This window comes from Marmota flaviventris, chromosome 15 (assembly GCF_047511675.1).
Source record: "Marmota flaviventris isolate mMarFla1 chromosome 15, mMarFla1.hap1, whole genome shotgun sequence".
Lineage (NCBI taxonomy): Eukaryota > Metazoa > Chordata > Mammalia > Rodentia > Sciuridae > Marmota > Marmota flaviventris.
Window position 1 is genome coordinate 78,594,859 of NC_092512.1, and position 26,967 is coordinate 78,621,825.

Sequence of the window (26,967 nt, forward strand, 5' to 3'; positions counted from 1 at the left end):
AGGTTATGGACCCAACTAAAATAGTACAAGGAAATAAAATTGAAGAATAAACTAGTTTCACATTTAGTAGGATATTAGTTTTGGGTTTTCTCCAAATAGTGCGGATAAAATGAGAGACCCGAGTAACAAACTAGACTTGGCTCTAAAAAACATAGTCAAAACCTATTACATGACACAGGTGTTAGGAAATTACTAAATAATCAAAACAAAACGAAACAACAACAACAACAACAAAACAACAAAAGAAAATAACAAAGCCAAAAAGGTGTTAGGAAGGTACTAGATGTTTTAAGGTAATATTGGCAACACATGGAGACTTCCAATTCTCAAGGCCAAATAAAACAGTGAATGTCATGTCTATATGAAATGTGAACTTCTAGGATGATGAGAGTAGTTTGTATATGGAACATGGTTCAGTTTAATAAATATTTGTTGAATGCTTTATGCATTTAAATAACAGAGTCTTTCTTATATAACAAGGGTTTTCTGCCTACACGGAACTCTGAACAGAGTGCCAAACAGCTATACTACACTTTGAGTATTTTCTGCTTAATAATAAAATTGAAGTGACCCAGTATGAAGAATTATTATAGCAAATGTTACCTCTGTGGCCAGGACCAGACTTGCTCTAACAATGGATCAAGAACATTTAAAATTTAAATTACCATTCAACAATGGGTATTAATTTTGTAGCAAACAATGGGTGCAAAGTATTAATATTGTAGCAAACCAGGCTGTGGAGAGAAACAATGGACACATTGGACACATTAAGAATGCACCCACCCTTTATGGGTTACAGGTAAGTAGGAATACACATTCATAAGAATTAATGATATGCAAAAAGTGTTAAATGGAGACACAATCAGAAATCCTCTGCAGGTGGAGGTGGGTGGCACCCTGAGGTATGTGTAACACAGGAAGGTAGAGTTGATAGCTTGATTATTTGTGGTTCAGCTATTCTCATAAGAGTAACACTTGGTTCTTTTTATTAACAAAGTACTTATTACTAGCCTGATTAAAAATGAAATAACAAAAAAAGCAAAAGAGAAAAATGAACTATATCTAACTTTAATTCAGTAGAAATCTAGTTGTGAAAAATTGCTATAGCAGAAGGGAGAAAGAAAATATACGAAGAAATGAAGGCAAGTCAAAACAGATGTTCAGTGATTTTAGCCCTCTTCTTAATTTAGATTACCATTTGTACTCATTTTGTTTATGGTAAGATATTTTCATGTACTAAAATTTCTGCTTGGAATAGCAGAAAACTAATCCTGTAAAACTTGTTATGCGATCCCATCAGTTAGGAGTGCTCTAGGCTCAGGCAAGAGAGCCAAAGATGGGACTAAATGAATCTGTGACCCCTAGCTATACTACAGAAGACAGATGAGCAGAGATTTTTGCACAGTTCAGAGCACTGGATATGCACTCATACCTTAAATTCAAAATGATGTTGAGCTGAATGGTAGGTCATCTTACTAGCAATTTTGTTCTGAAGTTATTTTATGAGTTGAAGCTTTGACCTTACTAGTGTGTTCTTTCACACACTTTGTACACCATCAGTTGGATCAGTTGCCATAGAAAGCAGTAACCTGGGCATCGAGGGTGTTCTAATTCTAATGTACCTTAAGAACCCTATAAGGGTAGTCTTCAATCATTGATAACAAAGCTGAAAATCAATACAATTCAAGCAATGCGTGCTCTAACAGACTAGTGGTTTGGAGGGGAATATACACAGAAAGACTAGTGAACAGAAAAGCGATGTGACACTGGATATTTAGCAGAGAAATGATACCTTTTATGTGTATTATAATCCATTGAAAAACATTATGTGTAGTATGTAGCTTTCCAGGAGTTAGGGTTAGGGTTAGTCTTAAAAAGCAAGAATAACATTTTTACTGTTCAGGACCATTAGTGGCAGTGCTTTCCTAGCTTGGTTGATCAATATGCCACTCTATCCCCTTCTCAACTTTCTCTTTCCTCTTGATAACGTGTGGTTAAACACACTAAAAGAAACTTGCTTGACACAATATCTTCAGAGTGTTGAATGCTATGCACACTTGGGATGTTCAAGCGCCCACGCCCATAGCTCCCTCCCAGAGTCAGGTCAAGGTCTCAAGAATCTGCAGGTCCACCTTCAGGAACCGGAGGCGAGGCGCCCATGCCACCCGGGGAGGGCGCGCACGCTCTGGAAGCGCTTACGACCGGCGTGGGGGGCGGGACTTTGGGACGCTAAGTGGACACTCTAAAGTGGCCCAATCATGAGAAAAGCCCTGAGCCCTTAGGATCAATTAGTGAGCACCTTCCAAAAGAGCTGCTCAAAAGTTACCCTGCGGGGTATCGCCCCCGACCCAGGAAAGCCCTTTGAAAATGCTTCAACACCCGGGAAGTCTTGTCCCCGGGAGCGGCGGGGACGTCGAGGTGCCTGTTTCCTCAGGACCTCCACAGCCACTGAACACCGACCACACCACGACCGGAGCGCCCAAATGTGGGAAAGAGGGCGGGGAGGCAGAGGCCTTGATCTCGCGGGATCTCCTCCCACCGCTGTGGTCTCCAGGCAGCAGAGCAGGCCTCGCGTTGTTTGGGGATTGGGGCGGGGCGATCCCCAGATGGGCGGATCCAAATGGGGGCGTCCCCAGTCCTTGTTGACTTCGGCCTCCTGAGGAGCGTCAGTCTCTCCTAGGGCTTTCCGCGCATGCCCAACTCTCTGGCGGTACTGGAGGCCGGGACAGTCCGGCTGCCCCCCGGCGCAGGTCCGGGCCCCGCCCCTCCCCCCCGGCGGCGGTGGCGGCGGTGTTGTTGTGGTGGTGGCGGCGGCCGGCGGCCTCGGACCTTGCAGAGTCCTAGTGCCTGGCTCCCGCGCCGCTGTGGCCGGCCGGACCGACCGCCGCGCCACAGGTAACGCCGCTGCCCGGAGGCTTGGGGTTTAGGGTTTGGCGTGTGCCGGGTCGTCGGCGGGGGGGCGCGTTGGGAGACAGACCCCAGGGGTCTGGGCCGGAAGGTCGGGGATCCAGCACCGGGAGGGCTTGGGGGCCGGACGGGGCCTGGATGTCGGGGTCCCGGACATGGAGGGGCGGGAGGCCGGGGACCCGGGGAAGGCCAGGGTGCCGCGTCCTCGAGCCGGTCCTGCGGCTCTGGCCTGGGCTTGGGGACCGCAGAGACCCGAAGCTGGCGTTGGCAGACCCCTGCGGCCCTTTAGGGCCTCCGCAGACCGACCTGGTGACTTTCTGTTGTTTTGGTTTGGAAGCAAAAGAGTCCAACCTACGTCGGGCTGGGGAGAGACTCACGGGATTAGAGCAGGCGCTGGCATTTTCCTCCTGACTTTTTGTTGTTGTTGTTTGAGCGTACTACTGTTTGTGGTAAGTGCCGTGCCTGTCGTGTTCCTTGGGACCTTTTTAAACACCGGCGTAGGGAAGACTCAGGAGTAGAACTAAAAGGGAGTGATTTTGCAGATCCATGATTTTCCTTTCAGTTATTATTTTGTTTCCGTATGCCGCTTTTTAAATTCGAGCAATCATAGCAATGTTTTGAACAAATCAGGAGAATTTGGGTAGGGCGGAGTAGGTTTTTAAGAATAGTTTTTTTTTTTTTAAATTACAAAGTACTATTGAAAAAAATTAAGTTGCCAAACAATGAAGACCCCATACCTTCTCCTCTGACCCCCAATCCCTGATATTTCCTTTATTACTGGGTAACCAGACTTCGACTGTGTGTAGCCGTTCAGGATTTGTGTGTGTGTGTGTGTGTGTGTGTGTGTGTGTGTGTGTGTCCCCGCGCGCGCGCATCTGAGGGTTATGCTTTAGAAACAAAATTTGAGTCATCTGTAGTATATTGTTTTATTGGCCAACAAAACATCACGAACACCCCTCCATTTTATTAACATGCTTTGTTCTTTTTAAAAACTGCATAACTGTAGTTATTTCTTTATCGTTGAACTTGGTTTACAAATTTTCAATTATCAGTTACTTTTAAAAGGCCAGTGCTTTGAAACAATAACGTGGTGAAACTTTCAGAATGTACAAGGCCAGATGTGATACTTTCATATGAAATAGGTTGAGTAATATGTTTACAGAAAGCTTAATGGTAAGTTTACATGGGGCTGGATGACTTCATAAAGCAGGTTATTAAAAGAGTTTACATTTTGTTTTTTCGAGTACATTTTCCCAAATAAATTTATATACCGTATGGTCAGATGAAAACATTTAATTCCTTGAACATAAAGTAGCCGATTTGTGAAAAAAAAAAAAAAAAAAAAAAAAAAAAAAAGGTAAAGTGGAAAACCAGTGGCCCAGAGCTTTGTATTGGGGGGTGCCTGGGGAGAAACACCAGGGTTTAAATATTTTGAAAAGTAAGCCTTAGGGAGTTAAGCTGGAAGTGGAAGTATGGTACTACCTGCTTATTATTAAGACAGAAAGCAAATCCTTGGTGCATTTTGTATTTTTGTGTGCAGAAGAGCTGGAGGCATTGTTGATTTAATTACTAACTTGTGTTTTTTAAAGATGCACTGTTGTGTTCATTTTGGTGCTAGTTTCCAGGGAAAACAGAACTGAGAAAATCATAAACAATGGTCTGCATCTAAGCATGTATAGTCTGAAATCTTAGTCTAACTTGTATAGCATTTTTTTGGGGAACTGTGCTTAAAAGGAATCAAAAACATCCATGGCATTTTAGTTCTTGTTTCTGATAATAGTAGCTTTCTCTTAATACCAAAATAAGTAGCATTTCCCCCATTCTATAGATTAGTAAACAGGCTCTGGGAGATTAAACTTCTTAAGAACCCATTGCTTTTTAAGTAGTGATGTCTGCATATACCCAGGTGTACTTAATTCAAGAACCTGGATTTTTTTTGCTCTGCCTTGTCTCCCATTTATGCATATTGCCTTACAAAACTGTTCATCTTAGTTTTCTTTCTTTGAAATGGCAAAATAGAGATGGAGATAATCATGTACATTGAAAATTGTCTAAAGGATACATAGCCAAAAACTAAAACAGTATCTTTTTTTTTTTTTAACCTTTATTTTATTTATTTTTATGTGGTGCTGGGGATTGAACCCAGGACCTCAACCCCAGCCCTAAAACAGTATCTTTTTATATGAGGTTTCTGGTGATGTATTATTAAAATATTAAACTTGTTTTTATGTTGTTAACCAAGGGATTGTGTTGCGTTAGTCACTGTTCTATGCCATGGTAAATTTATATATCATAAATTGTAGCTCTCACAGCTGTTTATTTTTTACAAAGTTTGATAATCTCATTTCAGTAAGCATTATTTTTATGGATTTAGTTGAACATATAATATGCTAATATACTCAAAAGAACACAAAGAGCTCCCTAAAAAGTCTAGAAAGATTGAAATTGCTTTTTTAATTTTTGGTATTTTAATCTGTTAAAATACATCAATAAGATGTGTGTCATAGTATTTCAGTTTATTTTAGTTTTTTAGCAGATGTGACAATTGTGTAAAGAAGTAGGGAAAATGCTGAAGATAATTAAGTACGTAATATATATTGTAATAAGTATTTGAGAAGAAACCCACAGATATTCAGGATGATAATCAGTCATATTTAAGTGGCATATCTGCTACTGATATCTCTTAGACAGCTGATGTTGGTTTGTTACTAGGTTTTATAGTTGTATGAGACCAAAATATTTCAGCCACAGCAAAGTCTCTTTATACTGTGGAACTCTTGCTCTTTGTGTGTATTTTAAAAAATTAAGAGCTGTCTTATTACTGGTGGAAAGAAATTGAAAGTTTATTTTTCAGTTTAACCTCAAAGTCCTTTTGGGGACATATATTCATGAGTAGTCAGAAATAAATCAACTATTTTTGGTCCTATGAATAATACCAAAAAAGCATCAGTGTTGATCTCTAGAGTTTAAAACCCACTGGCCTTTTTTCTTTGTTTGGGAAATGAACACAAAATTTATTAAGTGCCTAGGGCATTGCAGTATTAGACTCCTATTTAAAAACTAATTTGTATAAAATAGCTATTGTGTAATTGCATAAAGACTCTGCTCCGAGGTAGGTTTTTTTTTTTTTTTTGTGAGAAACTAGTTAACATAAAAAGAGACACCAAAATGGTGGTGGAAGGGGGAGGATCTGAGAATTGGCTGTCAGAGTAGATAATGGAGAGGGATTTCTACAAAGAGGAGTAATCAGTGGAGTCAGATGTGTGCATGGATGTCAGGGAAGATGAGAGCTTGCTTGAGTTACAGTTCTGTGAGCTTCCATATGCTGAAAAAATATCTAATTATAATCATTAGCATGTATTAGCTGTGTCCTGTTAGGGATTGAGTTGGAATAGGTAATACTTCCGTAATCTGTAGGCTCTTGTAAGCCCCTATAATAATCATATTATTATAAGTCAGTTCTTTTTTTTTTAATATTTATTTTTTAGTTTTCGGCGGACACAACATCTTTGTATGTGGTGCTGAGGATCGAACCCAGGCCGCACGCATGCCAGGCGAGCGCGCTACCTCTTGAGCCACATCCCCAGCCCCTCTCCTTAATAAACTCTTGCTGGCTGTCATTTTATTTTTTTTAATGAATAGCTTTGTGTATGTATTCTTTTCCCCTAATTTCCTCAATTATATTAATGAACTTAACATTTTCTTAGTCATCCAGGCTTAAAATCAAAAGACCATTTTTTTTATTTCACATTTTTTATTGGTGCATTATTGTTGTATATGATGGTAGGATTTATTGCTACTCAAAAGGTCATCTTTGATTTTTCACTCTCCTTAGATGTTATTTTTTTGTCATTTTATTGTGCTTCCTGATTCTTCTGCCTCCCTTCCATTTTTTCGAGCAATCATGTGCAAATGAGACATTCCTAATCTCTAGGGGGTTTTGCCATACCATTCATCATGCATATTGCTATTAAACTGTCCTACCTGCATCCTTGAACATTATAGTCTCTGCTTGATGACAAAACAAAAATCCTGAAACAGTTATTGGCTGTGTCTTATGTCAGTCGTTGTCTGGGTGCTTTGTTCTCTTTTGGTCATACTAATTTATGTTGGTAGTTTTTATGATCCCCACTTCACAGGTGAAGAGGTGGAGACTTCACCAGCTCAAAGGAATTGCTAATGGGTAGAAGAGCTCAGATTTTATTTTTAAGCATGTCTTTCTTGAAAGGTTTGTGTTCTTGACCACCGTGCCTCTGCCCAAAGGCTATTTTCATCAAAGCTATAATAAAGTTCCAGTTACTCAGCATTGTTTTTCTGCATTAATTGGCCCCAGTCCATTTTGAAACTTAGTTCTTCTTGTGATCAAACTTATTTTTTAACGTATGTTCTCTGAAGAATGTAAACTTTAAGTTTTACTTAACTTTTTTGGTTATTTATGCATTTTTATTTCTTGGAATTTTTTCTTATCTCCTCAGTGTAAAAGGTTAGCTCATACATGGTTATTCCCCACTCCTACCTTTCCTGTTTGTGTAGTAGTAAAATCTGTCTTTGTTCTTGTAGCCCTTTAATCTTTGATACTTTCTACTCATAATTTGTTTTTTAGTATACTAGCAGTTGTAATTGGAGTATAAGTTTCTGGAAAGCAGAAACAGTGTGTATCTCTCAGTAGTCTGAGCATCTCCCAGTAGCTGCTCAGAAAATATGGGTAAATGAGTATCGAAATGATCACTGTAAACTGCCCCTTTGGCATTTAAGTAGTGTTTGGTTTTAGTGCTGAATGTGTCATCCTCTCACTCATCCCCCACCACAAGCTTATTGGAGTTTTGTGTCTATAGTAACCAGGTTTTATTTTTGTGGGCTGTTATATGAATTCTTTATTTTTCACATTGTTAGGTAATTATTATCAATCATTTATTAAAAATATCAGTTTATGGTGGGGCTCGGTGGCACATACCTGTAATCCCAGCGGCTCTGGAGGTTGAGACAGGAGAATCATGAGTTCAAAGCCAGCCTCAGCAATAGTGAGGCGCTAAGCAACTCAGTGAGACCCTGTCTCTAAATAAAATATAAAATAGGGCTGGGGATGTGGCTCAGTGGTCAAGTGCCCCTGAGTTCAATTCCTAGTTAACTACCCCCCCTCAAATCAAAACTGAACAAAACAAAACAAAACCCAAAACAGTTTATGCATGTGATTTCTTGGTGTTGTATATAAAAATGTGTAAAATTAACATTTTGCGTTTGATTTCTTTTTTATGTTCTTGAGTTGGGCAAGCTTCCTAATGAACTGCAATATTCTCATAAATTGACTTCACAGCTTCTTTTGTGTTTATAGAAATGAAATATGGAATAAAACTATTTTTTACTATGTTGTTTTATTCCTTTTGGTGATATCAGGAAGATCCAACATAGATGACACATCACTTTTAGATTCCTGAAGAACTCATAAAATTTTAGATTTATTTAGATTACCTATAATTGTTAATGGTTATTATGCAGAAGTTAGTTTTTTCTCTTACTTGCCTTTGCAATACATTGTGTTAGTTTAGATACTTAATTCTTGTTTTGCTAATTAAAAATATAATGCTGGTAAGAATCATCAACTTAAGATAGGTTGGTGATAGTGATGTTTGCTTTTTGGAATGCTAAAATGCATGAATGTAAAGTGAGATTGGTTGTCAAGCTAATCAGTTGGTCACTGTCTGCCCTTAACTTAATCACGGTAATCACAAACACTACTTTTAGGTTTTAAGCAAGTTTAAATTATTCATTGATTTAAAAAATAGACAAATAGTTACATGGTTCAAATTTTAAGTGGTACAGAAATATATAGTTTGAAAATGTCTCTTTCTTGGCCTCCTAATTTTTCTACTTAGAGGCAGCTACACATCTCTGAAATGATAGAAACTATTAATTTATATACATACAAATAAGTGTGAATAAACTTCTTTTTCTTTTCATATAGGTAGAGATGAGGCACACTGCAGATTTTCATTTGCATTTGTTACCTGAAAGTATATCTCTTAAATTCCATGTCAATAGATAAATAACTACTCCATTCTTTTAAAAATACTGGCTGCCTCAAAGTATGGTTTTATATATAAGCACAACTTTTAGATTGTATATTTTATTTAACAATATTTTCTGCTGATGGGCATTTAGATTGGTTCCCGATTTAACTATTATAAACTACTGAGGCAACACATTGAAGGAAAAGAAGAAAAAAAAAGTAGGTGATCTTTCTCTGTAGGGAGAATAAAGTTTGAAAGTTGAAATTATTGTGTAGGGGTGAAAAATGTATATTTTTTTCATTGTAAGAATCGAGACCTTAAGAATATGTAGCTGTCTGTTCTGAATATTTTAAATTTGTTTAAATAGACTTTACAATATAATCTTTAATAGTTAAAAGTATGGCTGTGTAGAAATGTGACAAGACAAAAAGTTCTGATGTAATACAGTAAACGGAAGGGGGAAATGTAGCAAAACCTAGTTGTTCAGGTTTGTCTTTGTGTCTCTGTTTCAGTCATTCCTCAGTATGGGGTAAGACCCTTCTGGAATGAGGGTTTTATGATCTGTCAGACAGGGTAGGACAGAGAATTTCCTTATGACCAGCTTTAACACAGAATGGCAGGGGAAGGTCAAAGTAAAATATAGGTTTTTGCGGTTGACCTGGGGAGAGGAGCTTTAGTTCCTGTGATCCACCTTAACGAAGAGGAATTCTAGTTTCTGTGGCCTACCTGGGGAATAAAAGGAATAGGAGAAAGGATCAGAGAAGTTAGAAGATAATTTGCTCTTGAGGCTGTCTGGTTTACTCCAGTTCAAAGTGCTTGTCTTGTAGAAGCATCATTCTTTGCTTTATGTTTTTCTGAGCCCCAACCAATGTTTCTTGGTTACCCCTTTTGTGTGTGTGTGTGTGTGTGCGCGCGCACGCAGGGGGTGGGGGAGCGAGGGAGGTGGAGGGTTGAAACGAGTGATGTTCTGCTAGTGAGCTAGCTACATCCTGAGCCCTCTGCTTTTAAATTAAAAAAAAACAAACAACTTTTTTTTTTTTTTTGGAGACAAGGTCATGTTAAGTTGTTCAATGTGGCTCTCAACTTGTCATTCTTTGGTTCAACCTTTGAGTAACTGGGATTATAAGCATGTGTTCCTTACCTGGCTTTTGGTTTCTTTTCTGACCTGATTAGTGACCTGGATGGAGAGAAATCTGGGATCATGTGAAGACACCTGTTAGAGTCTGTTGATTCTAAGTGACAGTAGTGATGGGTAGTAGCTTCCATGATCAATTGTCCATTCCACAAGATTCAGCCCTGTATGTATTTAGCAGTTCAGTGCTTAGAAATGATACTGACCTGGAAGGTAGTGTTTGGGACTATGGCCTATGTGATGTTTTGGATGTTCTTTGCCTGTCCATGTGTTGGAAGCTTGGTCTCTTTGTGGAAATATGGGAGGTTCTTAGGTCATAGAGCGACCTCCCCTAGAAAGGCACTAAGTTAGTTTTCATGTGACCCCTTGGTAAGATCTGAAAAGAGGTAATTCTTAAAAAATGTTTATTATTGTGAAGGAGTGATTATAAAAAAGCTGAGCCTGCCCCCACCCCTTTTGACTTCCTGTCTTATGATGTAATTTCTTTTCCTACATGGAATACCATCATTGCCATCTGCCATGATGTGATGAAGCCAAGACAGCCTTCACTGTAAGTGAACTGATGCCAGCACTGTGCAGTTGAATATCCAAAACTGTGGGCTAAATAAACCTTTTTTTTTTTTTTTTATAATAAAGTTAGCCTGTCTAAGGTATTTTGTTATAGTAATGAAAATCTAATTCAGCTTGTAATAGTATATATTTAACATGGGAAACGTGTTTGGGGATGAGCTAAAATGCCCGAGTGTCATGTAGAAGAAAATGTCATAGCCTCCAATAAAATATGTTTTATTTTATATGGTCATTACCTTTTTTTTTAAACTTTAAAATTATATGTTCAAAAATGAGATTTTGGGGCTGGGGATGTGGCTCAAGAGGTAGCGCGCTCGCCTGGCATGCGTGCGGCCTGGGTTCAAGCCTCAGCACCACATACAGACAAAGATGTTGTGTCCGCCGAGAACTAAAAATAAATAAATAAATATTAAAAAAAAAATGAGATTTAAACTACTGAAATAGGAGGAATTTGTTTAACTTCAATTATTTCAGTAGCTTTCCATCTATGTCTTTATGAGTTGCCAGAGTAATGGTTTTTCAGAGTTTGGTGTGACTCCTTTCAGACTTTTATATATAAACAAAAACCATATATTTGTGCTGTCTTAAGAGCATCAGAATTCTCTTGAAAACAACTGGTAGGAATGATGAAAGTCAGAATCTTATTGAATAAAGAAGTGAATAAAATGATGATGGGATAAAAGTTAAATTAACAGTGAATGTTCTTTGATTCCTTCAGACCAGAGATGCTATAAATACAGAGTATTATTGTGTCAACTGTAATAGCTAGTTAGATGGTTGATTAGGTTATGTGTGTCACTTAAGGTTTCCCAAGCTGTATATTTTTAAAACTAGTAATAGGAGATTTCAGTATTTTCTGATAGGTCTCAAAAAATTAGATTTTAGGTGTTTAGATATTATGCTACTTCTTTTGAGAGTGGTATGTATGTGCTATTGATTTGGTCCAGTGTGACTTAGTTTTTTTTTTTTTTTTAAGTGGTTCTTGTAATTACCCATTTATGAACCACTATGATTCTCTTTTGATCCCTTATATTGTACTAGACAATGTAAACCTAGACAATGTAAATATAGTATCATTTATTTGATTTTGATTTTCCCCCCTATAATAGTGGTAGGAATTCACTGTATAAAAGACCTTAAAGTATGAAGAAGAGTCAGATTATCAGCAGTGTTACCACCCATTGGTGGTATATCCTTTAATTTAATTGTGTTAATGAAGTTACCAACTTTGAAAAACCTGCCTTTAAGGTCTGCTGCCATATAAGAAATAGATTTGATGATAGAAATATGGAAAATATGGGGCTGCGGTTATAGCTCAATGGTAGAGCACTTGGTTGCGTGTGTGAGGCCCTGATCCTCAGCATCACTTAAAATAAATAAATAAAAATAAAGATATTGTGTCTGTCTATAACTTAAAAAACATTAAGAAAAAAATTATGGAAAATGTGAGTGACTGGAATGTTGTAGGTTAGGAAGTTGTGCTTTTAGTAACCCAGGTTGTGATAAAGCCTTAACATATCAGGGAATTTCTGCACATAAACAGAAATGGTGGTTTAATTGTTGGTTATGGAACCCACTGGTGGATCAATCAATGTACCTCTGTCACTGCCAGTGGATAAATAGTGTAGAACTTTTGTGTGATAAGTATCATTGTATCTTTGTAGTCCATCTTTAAAATACTGAGTGTTGGGGGTATAACTGTGGTAGTCTTGCTTAGTATGCTCAAGGCCCTAGGTTCAATTCCCAATACTGGAAAAAAACAAAAGCAGGGCCTTAAGTTTAGTAGAATGAAATATTTAGAAATGCCACAGCTCAAAAGACAAATGCTAACAGTCTTTGGTTTATAATGAACAATTAGAACAATTGCTTGTTTTATTCCTGTGACACCTGTAAGTGTTTTCACTCTGAATTTTCAATCTTTGTCTTTTTTTTTTTACATTTTATACAGATCATACATTTTTTAAGGGTCATTTTCATATGCATGATGACTTTATAAAGAGTTAGATGAGTCTCTGAAGACATCTCATACACTCTCATTCTTTGTCTTTTGATAACTAGAGTAGATTTCTAAAATCCTGGCTCATCTTCAGACTCAAATATAAGAGTGGATTTTGGAACACATAAAGGAAGTCACTGCAATTTTAGTTTTAAGAAAAAGACTGCAGTGTTCTATAGTGACTTAACATGCATTATAAATCCATCCTGAAAAGTTTCTTTAAATACTTCTAAAACATTTAATGGGAGTGACTTTTCCCTTCAAATAGAGTTATTTGAACTGTTTCTTCTTTCATGAACCAAAGATAACTAGAAATGGATATCGGCAATTATACAGTAATTTATATCTGTATTATACTATATTGTTCTATACTATTGTCTATTTCTGTATTATACTTTTCATGAAACTGATTGGCTTTCAAGGAAAAGAAGGGAAGAAGTCACCAGGCATTTATGGTAGTTGAACAACCTCATTTTTTATGATGAATAGTAAGCTTGCTTTTTCTTTCAAAAAAAATTTTTTTTTTTAGTTGTAGATGGACGCAATGCCTTTATTTATTTTTATGTGGTGCTGAGGATCGAACCCAGTGCTTCACACATGCTGGTAAAGTGCTCCACTACTGAGCTACAACCTCAGCCCAGCTTGCTTTTTCTTGATAATGACTTCTTTTATCACTATTTAGTAATCACTGATTTTATTGTATCTAGCACTTAATAAAATGAATGTAGGCCATACTGAAATCATAAGTCTTGTATTTACACACATACATTTGAACATCTGATGCACAACTTAGAAGGCACCATTTATATAGATAGAGTACAATGTAAATGGCATTCCCTCTATTGCTTCAGGAGAACTCCTGATATTTTTTATTAAGTGGTGGTTTTAGTCAGTTTTTTTCTGCTACTCTGACCAAAACACGGGACAAGAACAATTTTAGAGGAGAAAAAGTTTATTTGGGGCTCACAATTCCAGAGTTCTCAGTCCCTCTGTGGCTGACTCCATTGTTCTGGACCCAAAGTGAGGCAGGACATCATGGCAGAAGGACATGGTGAAGGAAGGCAGCCAGGACACTGTACCAGGAAGGAGAGAGAGAGAGAGAGAGAGAGAGAGAGAGAGAGAGAGAGAGAGAGAGAGAGAGATATCTCCCCTTACCAGGTAAGATATATACCCCAAAGGCACACCCTGGGACCCACTTCTAGCCATACATATCCTACCTTCCTACATTTACTACCCAGTTAATTCCTGTCAGGGGATTAACACACTGATTAAGTTAATACTCTCATAAACCGATCGTTTCACCTCTAAATTTCCTTGCATTGTTTCATACATTTACTTTTGGGGGACACCTAATATCTAAACCATACAATGATGTTTCCTGGGTTTTTCAGGCAGTATATTGAGACCCTGATATTTTTGATGTTAATATTTTCATGTTGTTAAAGAGGCAAGCGAGTATTATTCCCGTTTTATAGATACATGATTTAAGTCTCAAAATGACATCATTTTTCTAAATCCATTTTGTTTTCTGTAAAATATTGGTGATATTGGACTGAGTGATCTATCTAGTGTTTAAGGACAGTTTTGCTATGAGATATACTGAATCTTCAACCTGTTTTGGTTCCTTGTAGTTATAAAGGCTTGATAAAGTTATTTATTCCTTTTCTTAAATTTCCACCCTTGAAAATAATGCTGAGTACATGAAATTTTTTGAAGATTTAAATGCATTAGTGTACTGAAAACACTCCAAAGCTTTATGTGCAATAAGTGTACAGTTAATGGTAGTTGCATTAATAATCAGTAAAAAAGGCAATGTTCTTTGTGAGTTATCTATTTTTTTCAGAGATTATGAGATCACTTACTTGGCAGCAGAAAGTGAGGATGTAATACATCAGCCATATACATTTAAGCAAAGGCCAAATGTGGATCAACTGGTAACTCATTTATCAATATTGTAAACAGTGAGCTGAAGAACCTAGAATAACAAGGAAAAGGAATTGTTACATTGTCAGGAACAGGCTGAGCCAGATTAGGCTTCCTACAATGTGTATAAAATAAAGGAGATTTTATTCATCTGGTTACACAAAAAAAGAAATGAGAAATTACTAAACTTTGGAGTATTTATACTGTGTCTATGATCCATTAGGTATTTCTTTTTGGGTGGTGCTGGTGATTGAACCTAGGGTGTCACTCATGCCAGGCAAGTGTTCTGGTCAGCCACAGCCCTAGCCCATGAGGTGTTCCTGAGGTAGCATTATCACTAATGTTCCTCATAATAACTTTGAACCATCAAGAAATGGTTGAGTGGGAGGGGAAGGGAGGGGGCATGGGGTTAGAAATGATGGTGGAATGTGATGGACATTATTATCCAAAATACATGTATGAAGACACGAATTGGTGTGAATATACTTTATATACAACCAGAGATATGAAAAATTGTGCTCTATATGTGTAATAAGAATTGTAATTCATTCTTCTGTCATATAAATTAAAAAAAATTAATTAAAAAAATAAAGAAATGGTTGAATTAGAACCAACATACTATGGAAAGACTTTCATAAGTTGTTTTTTAATCTTTCGAATCTAGAGTTAGTTACCTGTCCATTAATTCCTTTTACTCTTAATGGTGCTTGATTGAAGTTAAAAAAAAAAAAAAAACCCTAAATTTGAATATGTTTATTATTTGATTTGAATCATAAAATTGAGGTAAGTTGATAGTAAGGTTATTGGTCAGTGGTGAGACAAGTGCTGTGAATTCAGATCTTAATAAATATGTTTGATTCTGGGCCTTTTTCTCATTGTTATTATAAAGTTTATTTGTAAAGGTCAGTGTCTGTTTGTTTCCTTTCAAACCCTTTGGTGCTTTCAGTTAATAGGGAACATTACTAAAATCAGTCCTGCTCCCAAATATTTGTTTGTGTTTGGGCTACTGTATCTCCTCATTTATTTTGTGATACAAAAAAAAAAAAAAAATAGCATTTACCTGCAAGGAGAGATGTATTTTAGAAGGTTGTTTCCTTTTGAGGCCATTAAGATTTTAATACATTCAATACATTAACATTTTGAGAATTTTGAATCTGCTATATATGTCCTAGTGGATGCCTACAGCTAAGAAAAGGGTGGATTGGACTGTCTTATACAGGATATTACTCAAGCTGAACTGAATTTTTGTAAACGCTAAATAAATCCGTAGGATAGCTTTCCTCTATCCTAAAAGTAAGTTTAGTAATTAGAATGAGCCAAAAGCAATTTCAAGCTTGAAGTTTATGTTTAAGTACAATTTCTCCCAATGGTGTAAGGTATTAGAAATGCAGAATTTTTTCTTTTATTTATTTATTTTTTTGAGAATTTTTTAAATATTTACTTTTTTAGTTTTCGGAAGACATAACATCTTTATTTGTATGTGGTGCTGAGGATCGAACCCGGGCCGCACGCATGCCAGGCGAGCGCGCTACCGCTTGAGCCACATCTCCAGCCCGAGTTTTTTCTTTTAAATGAGGAAAATATGATTGCATGGCTTGGTAATTATTATACCAAAAGGTTGATGGTTTATTTGTTGTTTCAGGTTGGTGCTTAAATTTAAAATTGAGTTTTAGGACTTTCATAATGTTCTTGTACACTCTAGTGTAGTATTTATTTCAGTTAGAGGACTTTAGGCCATTTTAAGAATATAACCATGCATTATGTATAGTGAAGATGAATTCCAAATTTCATCAAGCAATAATAAGAGCATCTTCCTTGCTACCTATCTTTGTAGTATCTTTAGTTCTTCACCTGTGTCCTAAATGAGAAATGGAGATGTAAAGATGAATTTAGTCAGCTAGCATTCTTATTTAAGTTGAATTGTGTTTGCTTCCCTATGTAGAGCAGTATTCCTTCCACTCAAGAGTAGAGGGCAAATACAATTTGGGTAGTATGGTAGGTAAATAATGCCCTCTCCTTCTGCCAAGAGGTCCATATTTTAATCACCAGGAACTGAATGTGACCTCATGGCAAAGAGGAATTAAGGTTACAGATGAAATATGGTTGCTAATCAGCTTACTTTAAGGTAGGAAGATTATTGTGGATTATCCTGATGAGCCCAGTGTAATCACAAGGGTCCTTAAAAGTAGAAGAGGGAAGCAAAGTTGACAGAACCAAAGAGAGAGCAGAGTGAGAAGGACCTATTTTTTTTTTTAAAATATTTTTTAGTTGTCAATGGATCTTTTTATTTTATTTATTCATATGTGCGGCTGAGGATTGAACCCAGGGCCTCACACATGCCAGGCAAGCACTCTACCACTGAGCCACAACTCCAGCCCCAAGAAGGACCTATTTTTACGGCTCTGTATTTGGAGATGGAGGAAAAGGCTAGGAGCCAGAGAAAGCAGAGCCAGACACTGCAGTGCAAGGGAACAGATTCTTCCCGAGAGCCTCCAGAAAGGAACAGTCCTGACATCCTTAATCTTAGCCCAGAAAGACCTATATCAGACATCTGACCTTCAGAACTGTAAGAAATACACTTGGGGTAATTTAATTTGTTAAGGCTGAGATAAAAGGAATATGAGTAAGTATATTGTGACCATTTGGTTATTTAGGGAAATGAATGGTATCCAATATTCTATTAAGTTGGGAAAAGTGGGATCATTTTGAAGTTCATCACAGTAATCTAGGAAAAAATCTTAAGAAAGAATAATGTCAGAAAGGGATTTTCACTAAGGCCAGTGGAAGTAACAAAAGGTGGTTTGAAAGTCGAGGGAGGGCATGTTGAAGGTATTGGTTTCAGATATACTGCTTGTTTTTTTATTGGGGATTGAATCCAGGGGAGCTCTACCACTGAACTACATCCCCAGCCATTTTTATTTTTTATTTTAAGACAGGGTCTAGCTAAGTTGCTCAGGCTGGCCTTAAACTGTGATCCTCCTGCCTGAGCTTAAGTTGCTGGGATAACAGACATGCACCACAAAGCCCAGCTTCAGATACTCAAAATTTGAAATGATGGTGGGAATCTCCTTCCCTATGAAGTTAGTTTATAAACTTATTAAAACTTAATTGAATGCACAGAAAAATTTGTACTCAAGAGGGTGATGTTTCAAATCAGTAAAGCCTTAAAATCTCAGAGGTGGTATGTTGAGGGAAGAAAGGACAAAGTTAACAACCATGTAAATAGCTTTTGTGGCAAACCAAAACAGGGGTTCTTATAAATTTTTTTCCAGTGTGGTTGAGAAAGAGCCTAATACTTGAAGAAGTTGTATTTATTGTTCTCAGTAGGACTGTGTCGCCTGAGTTCATTCTAAATATAAGAACACATTTCCATTCTAGGCTCAGGTGTCTCTCGATGACAGTAATGTCATTGGGCAGCACAAATTACAAAAATTTGCTATCTTTAAAAGTAGTTTTTGTTCCTCTAAAACATTATCTTACTGCTTAACACACACCACAATAAAACACATTGTCTTGTGTGACATAAGGCTATCTTTCTGACAGTTACCACTCTTTCATGGTGCTCATTGTATTATATTTTATCACAGTAACAAAGTGTGTGGTTTATTTAGTAACATTTACTGTTGCTTTATTCCAAAATTGTTTTTCTTTTAAATAGGTGGTCTAACAAATTTATTGAATTCTTTAATGCCTGCTTATATATTTGGTTTTCATTCTGTACTCCTACAACCCTGGGTGTACTTTTTTTTCCCCCAGAATTTTTTTTTATTTAAATTTTTTCCTTCAACTTGAAATGTTACTGACGAGGAACAAAAAATAACCTTTACTATTATTAACCCGTGCATTGCTTTAGGAATTTGGGTTACCATTTCTCTGCTTCTTTGGATTTCTGTTTTTAGCCTGCCTATCATGCCTATATGATGAAATTTAAGGAGTTTGTCAATGGATTTATTTTATTCTTTTCCATGTGTGTTAATAATTAAAGAGGTCTGTAGGGGAGAAACAGGGACACGAAAAAGATCATGTGCTTCAGTTAAGAAACTATTCAAGCTCACTTGCAGTAGATGAAATCCCTGAGGCATCCTCCTTTCTAAGTTTGACTGTAGGGTGAATTTCCAGGGCAAGAACTTAAAGATGGCAGTTTTGGTAGCTGCTGCCTTCAGTGGTCTTAGTCACTGTTGGCATCTGACTTCTTTTAGAATGGATAACTTTTTTAACACAGAAAATCTGTTGACAAGTTTTTAAAAAATTTTCCAAGAAGCTAAGATAAACTCCCTTTTACCCCCCCAAAAGGAAGGGAGTATTTGTGTAATGTAGTAATTAAAGTCAAATCCAGGGGATCGTGGATGCTTTGGCTTAGCAAAGATCATATTGTATTTTCAATTCATTTTATTGCCCAACCACTGTCTTTATGTCCAGTGGCCTAATTGTTGTTTTTCTGGTGGTGTTCAGGATTCTTTTACTCTGGGTCCAGTGAGGAAAGGGAAATCACACAGTAATGAGAACAGAGAATGTTTAATGTAAAGAATTACTGTCACAGGCTGTTAGCTAGTAAGAAGTAAAGAGAGCTGTAAAAAATGCACCCTGTACCTGTTAGTGCTGTGATTGAGTAACCAAGCAAGCAGCTAGCCCAGGTTTTGAGATACAGGCCTTGTCAGAGAGGGTTTGTCTATGACTCATTGGACAGCAGAGAAATTGTTGATGGAATTTGATAGAAACTCACTCTCTCTGGTACCAGGAAAATCTGTTTTTAGTGGTTATTGTTACTTGTAGCCTTGTAGGGTGAGAGGAAGCTGTGGGCTGTGGTGCAGCACAGGAACCTGGTGCTGGAGAAATCTGCCAAGCAGTGCCTAGACCAGGAAGTAAAATTCTTCTCTCCTGCAGTGTCTCTCTGGTGCCATCTGCTAAGCATTACCCATTAGTTGAAGTTGATACAGAAAATAGAGTAGTTTTTCTTTGTACCTAATCCCTGGTAGAATTTGGGCAACAAACTGCTGTTCTGGGCTTTTCTTAAAGCGTATGTTCATAGATTTTATACCCTTGCCATCCAGAAACTTTTTCTTGGAAGTAAAGTGTTGGTAGATTCCTTTTGTTTTAGAGGCCAGTTCCTGCCTTTGTTGTTCTCATTTAGCTGATTGTAGTCATTCTCCTGCTTCCTGCATCCTCTCACATTTTTAAATCTAAAAAGGAGTCATGGTCCTGGACCAAATTTTGGGATATTTTTTCCCCTTTAACTATAGTGATAAGATTAATGGCTCTTTTTTATAGCTTTAAGAAGTATTACATAGTTTCTTTGGCTTATTTTAACATAAGGTTTTTGTTCTTGTTTTATAAATAGTAGACAAAAAGAAAGCAGTCACTTTTCATAGCTTTTATTTTATGAAGTGTTGAAAATTAGCCAAGATACTACAGCCATGAATTCTGTCAGTATGGCTTTCAGTGAGTAGTTTTGTCCAATGAAAGTGTAAACTAGGTAATTTTAGGATTTTCTTCTTTCTAATTATTTTTCTTGACCTGCTTTGCACAAATATTAAATTTTTGTTTGGGTTTATATTCACAGGGAAATTATGGGTGCAGATGCTTTTAAAATTTTATAATGGGGTTTCAAGTGTTGTTAATATAGTGTGACTTTAAAAAAATTTTTTTTTAGTTGTCAATGGACCTTTATTTTATTTATTTATATGTGGCGCTGAGAATTGAACCCAGTGCCTCACACAAGCTAGGAAAGTACTCTGCCACTGAGCCACCACTCCAGCCCCTAGTGTGCCTAGCTCTCATTTTGTTGCTGTAATGTAATGTAACAACCAAGAATTCAGAGGCCAAAAAAAGCTCACGTAACCTTATGCTAGCCAGGTTTTATAGGTCAAGGGAATGATTTAGAAAATATTAGTATACATACTCTTAGATTGTTACTCTTAGGTTGTTTTCAGGTTGGCATTCTGAACACATTTTAAAAAATCTCTTGGGCATTTTACCAGTATTTGTGTATTTATAAAACTTTAATATATTTGCTCTTCTCTGAAATGTACTGTTGTTAAACATTGTATAAATAATTCTGAAGAGAATCTGTTTTTATTTTTATTTTTATTTTTTTCCTTTAATTTTTATTGTTGGTTGTTCAAAACATTACATAGTTCTTGACATATCATATTTCACACTTTGATTCAAGTAAGTTATGAACTCCTATTTTGCCCCATATACAGTTTGCAGCATCACATCAGTTACACATCCACTGTTTTACATATTGCTATACTAGTGTCTGTTGTATTCTGCTGCCTTTCCTATCCTCTACTATCCCCCATCCCCTCCCCTCCCATCTTCTCTCTCTATGAAGAGAATCTGTTGCCTCTTTCCTCCTGCTGTGTGTATATATATCTATACATTTTCATGTTAATTAATCTCCCCACTGGCTAGCCTGAGGTCACTGAAATATCAGCTCTTCCAACTTTTTTGGGGACTCTAACATCTCTACTCATTTCTTCTTTGCTTCCTAATTTACAGTGTTATTCAAAACATTGGAAATTACTTACAAGTTTAACTGCTTTATAATTTGATAATACCTTTGTATCAGAAATTTATCTTGTCTATTGTATTCCTAATTAATTTCTCCTGATTTTGAACCCTTGAAGCATTCAGCTTACCATTTTTTCCCCCCACTTCTTTTTTTTTCCCCTTACTTTTTCGAGTGGTATCATTAACTTAACTTGTAAGCTCTTTAGTATTGCTTTTCTCTAATGAAATGTGTTCTTTTTACATCTAATTAATTTAGATTTTGCTCTACTGAGAAGTGAACCCAGGGGTGCTGTACCACTGGGCTTTATCTCTAACCTCTTTTAATTTTTTAAAATTTTTAAAATTTTTTTTTTTATTTTTTTATTAAAGACAGGGTCTTATATAAGACACAGTCTTCTGAAGTAGCTTATTCTCTGGCTATGAACTTGTAATTGTCCTGCTTCAGCCTTCTGCTTCACAGGATTATAGACATGTGTTCATTGTCCCCCACTCTTTTCATATTTTTAAATGACTTGGAAACTAAATTGCTCATTTGCAGTGGTCTTGAATAGTCTCTGTTACACAGCATTATGCTAAGTGAAAGAAATAAGCAGGTGAATAGCATTTAAAACTTTAGTTTGAAATAATTTTTTTTTTTTTTTTTGGTACTGGGGATTGAACTCATGGGCACTTGACCACTGAGCCACATCCCCAGCCCTATTTTGTATTTAATTTAGAGACAGGGTCTCACTGAGTTGCTTAGTGCCTTGCCTTTGCTGAGGCTGGCTTTGAACATGTGATCCTCCTGCTTCAGCTTCCCAAATTGCTGGGATCACAGGCATGGGCCACCAGGCCTGGCTAAATTTTTTTTTTTTTTTTGGTAATGGGGATTGAACCCAGGAGTGCTATACCACTGAGCTATACCCCTTTATTTTTTATTTTGAGACAGGGTCTTGCTAACTTGCTCAGGCTGCCCTCCAACTTGAGATCCTCTGCCTCATCCTCCAAAGTAACTGAGATTATGTGTGTGTGCCACCATTCCCAGCATATCCAGAGGATATTTTAATCATCCTGGAAACAGGAGCTGACAATATAACTGAAAATGTGTCATTAGTTCCATAGACTGTAGGGCCTAAGGTTAAAATTGACTAGAAAACATTAAAGAAATAGGATATTCTTGGCCCTTTGATTTTTTTTCTTTTTCTTTTTTTTTTGGGGGGGGGGAGGGGTTACTGGAGATTGAACTTAGGGGCATTTTACCACTGAACTCCATACCCAGCCCTTTTTATTTTTTAGTGAGACAGGGTCTTACTAAGTTGCTGAGGCTGACCTCAAACATGGGTTCTTCCTGACTCAGCCTCCTAAGCTGCTGGCATTTTAGGCTCGTGCCATCACATTCGCTAAGCCTACCTTGAAGAGGCTATGGTTCAGTGAGTGGGAAACAGAAGAACAGTTTTGTGGAGAGGTGATACAAGATACACCCAAGGTGTTTAAGAGCATAAAGGGACTAAATTCATCATTGAAACCCTGAACCCTCGTGTGACAGTTTTTGGAGATGGGGCTTCTGAAGAAGTAAGAAAGGTTAAATAAGGTCATAAACCTGGGGCCCTGACCCAATGGTATTATTAGTGTTCTTTTAAGAAGAGACATCAGAGAGCTCAGTCATGCTTTCAGGTGCATGTGTACAAATGAGGTCAGATGAGGACACAAGATGTTGTTCATTTTCAAGCTAGAAAGGAAGACCTTACCAGAAACTGACCATGCTGGCATCTTAATCTTAGACTTCTAGTTACCAGAACTGTAAGAAAATACATTTATTAAGCCCCCCACCACCCACCAGTTGGTGGTATTTTGTTATGGGAGTCCAAGTAGACTAAGACAGGTTCATGAATATTCTGGAGGTGGGTTTAGAAAAATTTTTCTAGCAGTAAGGGGCTTATTTATGGTAACTGGTTAGCAAAGAATTTCCAGGTAGAGATTTAATACGGATGAAAAGGCATGGAGACATGACAAAGTATGAGAAGGGGAGAAGGGAACGCCAGTGAAGGCTATGCTATGTCAAGAGATGTTTGGAGGTGCTTTTGAAATGGTATGCAGGGGGGGCTGGGGATGTGGCTCAAGCGGTAGTGCGCTCGCCTGGCATGCGTGCGGCCCGGGTTCGATCCTCAGCACCACATACAAACAAAGATGTTGTGTCCACCGATAACTAAAAAATAAATATTAAAATTCTCAAAAAAAAAAAAAAAAGAAATGGTATGCAGGGTCATATCAGACTATGCATAGTTGGAAATGGGAAAAAGTGGAGCTCAGATATGCATACAGTTGTGTGACTTTGGACATAGACCACAGTTTTAAGCCCAGTTCGGAATTTCTTCCTGAAATTGGTATTGTTTTTTGTTTTGGTTTTCTTTTGTAGCACTGGGTATCAAATGCAAGACCTTGTGCATGGTAGGCAAGCCCTTACCAATGAGCTGTATTTCCCAGCCTTTTTGTAGATATTTTTTGTGAAGAATTAAGAGATTTTTTTTTGAAATGCTTGTTTGTGTACCAGGCATCTAATAATATACCAGTAAAAGGTGGAAAAAATAAGCTGTGTTTGATTCAAAACAAAGGTTGAACTCATTACCCTCTGTTTGTGGAAGTGAATGGGGATTAGTTGTATATTGTATTTATGTGGGGTTTAAAAAGTTGCTTTTTTTGTTTGCTCGTATGTATGTATCTATCTCTGTGGAGGATAAAGCAGGACCTTTGTTGAATGAGGAAGATCTCCAGGAAGATCTGGAGAGAATGGAGAAGCGGGTTATGAGTTTGTTGTAGAGAAGGGAGCGAGAGCTGAATAAAGGCACAGAGATTGCTGGGCATGTTGGCACACACCTGTAATCCCAGCAACTCTTTTGGCTATAGCTGAAGGATCTCAAGTTCAAAGCCCTGTCCCTAACAACTGAGTGAGACCCTGTCTCAAAATAAAAATAACCGAGGATCTAGCTTAGTGGCAAAGCATATCTGGGTTTAATCCCCAGTAGCTCCCCCGCCCCGAAAAAAAAAATTGAGGAACATGAATCTTGAGGGGCACCAATCTAAACAGTAGATTTCCTATAGCACTTTACAAAGATGAGAGATTATTACCTTGGTACAGGATCAGGAGTTTGTAAGATTGGGTGAGACAGAAAGAATGAGAGGTTGAGAGAGTCATTAGCTGAAAGCAGTGTTCATGGGATCTATTTGATTTTTGAAGAAAGTGGTATTAGCAAGTGTCAGCCAGTTATGGCCCACAGGACAAACAAACATGGCCTGTTGCTTTTTTTTTATACAGCCTGTGAACTAAGAATGGTAGTTTTGTTTTTTGGTGGTTGGAAAAAACATCAATATAAAGATATTTTATGATATGAAAATTACGTGGAACTTCAACTTCAGTATCCATAAATGAAATTTTATTGGAATACAGCCATGCGCTTTCATTTACATATGGTCTGTGGCTACTTGTGCCTTAAAGCAGTGGTAAGGTTCAGTAGTTGTGACAGAAAATCTATTGTCTGCAAATTCTAAAATATTTAACATCTGACTTTTTATAGGAAGAATTTACTAATTCTTATGCTAGAATAATAGCAACATTGAATTTAATGACAAGAAAATCAGCAAACTACTAAGATCAGAGAAGGAAAGTAAGGATTCAGACAGGACAGATGGGTAAGTAGTAGATAAAAGTTGAAGGAGTCAAAATGGTTGCTACTTTTGGGAATTAAATAGCTTGTTTTCTAAACATTGAAGAAGCCCATGACTTATGGTAAAAGTTGAGCAGAGAAGACTAAGGTAGAGATGCTGGAGTTCCCAATGAAGGTTAGAAGAATTGATATTTCAGAAAAGGAGGTTAGGAGATAATCATTAATAATTAGTAATTAAAAATGCCAAATATGTTTTTGACAAGTGTTTTAAAAAATCATCAATCTTACAAGGCCATGGGGCTGGGGATGTGGCTCAAGCGGTAGCACGCTCGTCCGGTGTGCGTGTGGCCCGGGTTCGATCCTCAGCACCACATACAAACAAAGATGTTGTGTCCGCCAAAAACTAAAAAATAAATATTAAAAAAAATAAAACTTAATAAAAAAAAATCTTACAAGGCCAAACATTCTCTAATTTTGCATATTTGTAATTGCATATTTTAAAACTTAATTTTATGTTTGCTGGTGGTTTTGTAATTATTCTTGCAAATTCCTGTTGATGACCACATCCTCTGGTTTTTTAAAAAAATTATGTTTATTTGTGAATACTCTTATACATTAGGATGATAATAACCTTCTGCTACATGATGTAACTTTTTTCCCAGTTGTATGTATTCTGATATTTTATCGTGTGTTTGTTTTATCAATGTGCTTTGCCAAATGGAATATTTCATTTTTATGTAGTCCTCAGTCTATCCTTTGTGATTAAATTTTTTGCTTTTTTTTAAACTTAGAATGTCTCTCTGCCTTAAATGAGCTATGTAGTTGTCTCTTTTTCTGGTTATGATTGCTCAGAGGCAGACAGGTGATTGAGCTTTTGTTTTGGTTGCTCAGAGGTAGATGGGTGACTGAACTTTTGAGTAAAATGGTGATTACTTATATATTGTTTGTACTTAGTTTTCTCATAATCTAAACTTCTAGTAATATGTACTTTTCTGGACCTGATTTATATATGACTTCTTATAGACCACTTTAAATCCTTAAAGAATAATGTGTTGGAGATGATAAATTAGAGATGATGGTCATGTACATGGTGTCTGTACTGTAGTCTTCTCTGCTCTTCAACTCTTACCATAATTGTAGGATTTTCAATGTATCGTAAACAGTCTATTCAAAAGAAACAACCATCATGACTTCTAACTCTTGTTAGAATTTTATTTTCTCTTTTTACTTTCAGTCTCTATATATGTCTTGATGAGTTGAGGTGTGAGGTAAGTTTCTTGCAGTAAACAAATTGTTGGGTCTTTTATAATTTAATCAACTAGTCTGAGTCTTAATTGGAGAATTTAGACTGTGTTACTTTTTCCTGTCATTTTGTTGTTTTTCTTCTGATTGTTTAAATAATTATGTTCATTTTCCCCCCTTATTTATTTTAGAGGTTTGATGGTTAATTGAATTAGCAATGTTTGATTCTGTTCTAACTCTCATTTACTTATCTACTCTTCTTTGAGACTTATTCTTGGAAAGAATATTTTTGGTGTGAACTCATTTTTTGTTTATTTTTGACATATCAGTAGAAGAAAACAGATACAGAGCATCTGAAGTGATGAGTAGCCCCCAATTGTACATTTTTACATTGGGATATTCTGTATTTGTATGTTGTTCTTTGTGAATTTACAGCCTTTTAAATAAAATAAGCCCCATTTCAAAAGTCTGACCTAGGAAGAACTGAATTTTGGAGGTGCATAAAGTACTGTAACTTTCAAAATAAAGGATTCCAGCTTGACATGCCTCATCTGGTTCTGTGTAGTTTTATATTCTTTTATCACCTCATATCCTATACTTTAAACTGTAACAGAGTTGCTGCCTACTGTTTCTCCACTTTGTGTTCACACTGTTTTGAAGCCAAGAGGAATAGGAAAATTGAAAGGATGAGGGGGAAGGTGGAGACTGCATCTGTGACTAGATATCTCTTAAAACTTGCCAAATACTGAAATGTGTAACATGAATGCTTCAGAAGGAACTTTCTTTAAAGTGTTGAATTGGAAGAGTAGGGGAAGGAGACAATCTTGAATTATTTTGAGACAGTGTCTTATCACCTATCTGATGAGATAAAGATTTGAGAGTTCAGGAAAATACAAAGGAAAAAAAATTCTTTAATTTTTTTGTAGCTCTTTGGTATATTCAAATTTGAATTGGGTACATTCAAATCCAAAGCAGAAAGCTAGATTTTACCCTCACAGTAGTCAACAGTTATTTATTAAATGGTTGCTAAGACTA

The 26,967-nt window shown here is 36.9% G+C and overlaps 1 protein-coding gene across 5 annotated transcripts in view; it reads left to right on the forward strand.

Moving 5' to 3' along the window:
• The first annotated feature begins 2,679 nt into the window (after positions 1-2,679).
• Pcmtd1 (protein-L-isoaspartate (D-aspartate) O-methyltransferase domain containing 1) overlaps positions 2,680-26,967 on the forward strand; it is a 77,399-nt gene continuing 53,111 nt past the window's right edge. For 3 of the 5 annotated variants that reach the window (XM_027932836.2, XM_071602374.1, XM_071602372.1), the window contains exon 1: positions 2,807-2,895. Coding sequence is in view for 1 of the 5 variants with exons in the window: in XM_027932839.2 (XP_027788640.2) it covers positions 2,693-2,895 (203 nt within the window). In the remaining 4 variants the exon portion in view is untranslated. Of the gene's footprint in view, positions 2,896-26,967 lie in introns of all 5 variants that reach the window. The other 2 variants (XM_071602375.1, XM_027932839.2) reach the window with 1 other exon arrangement.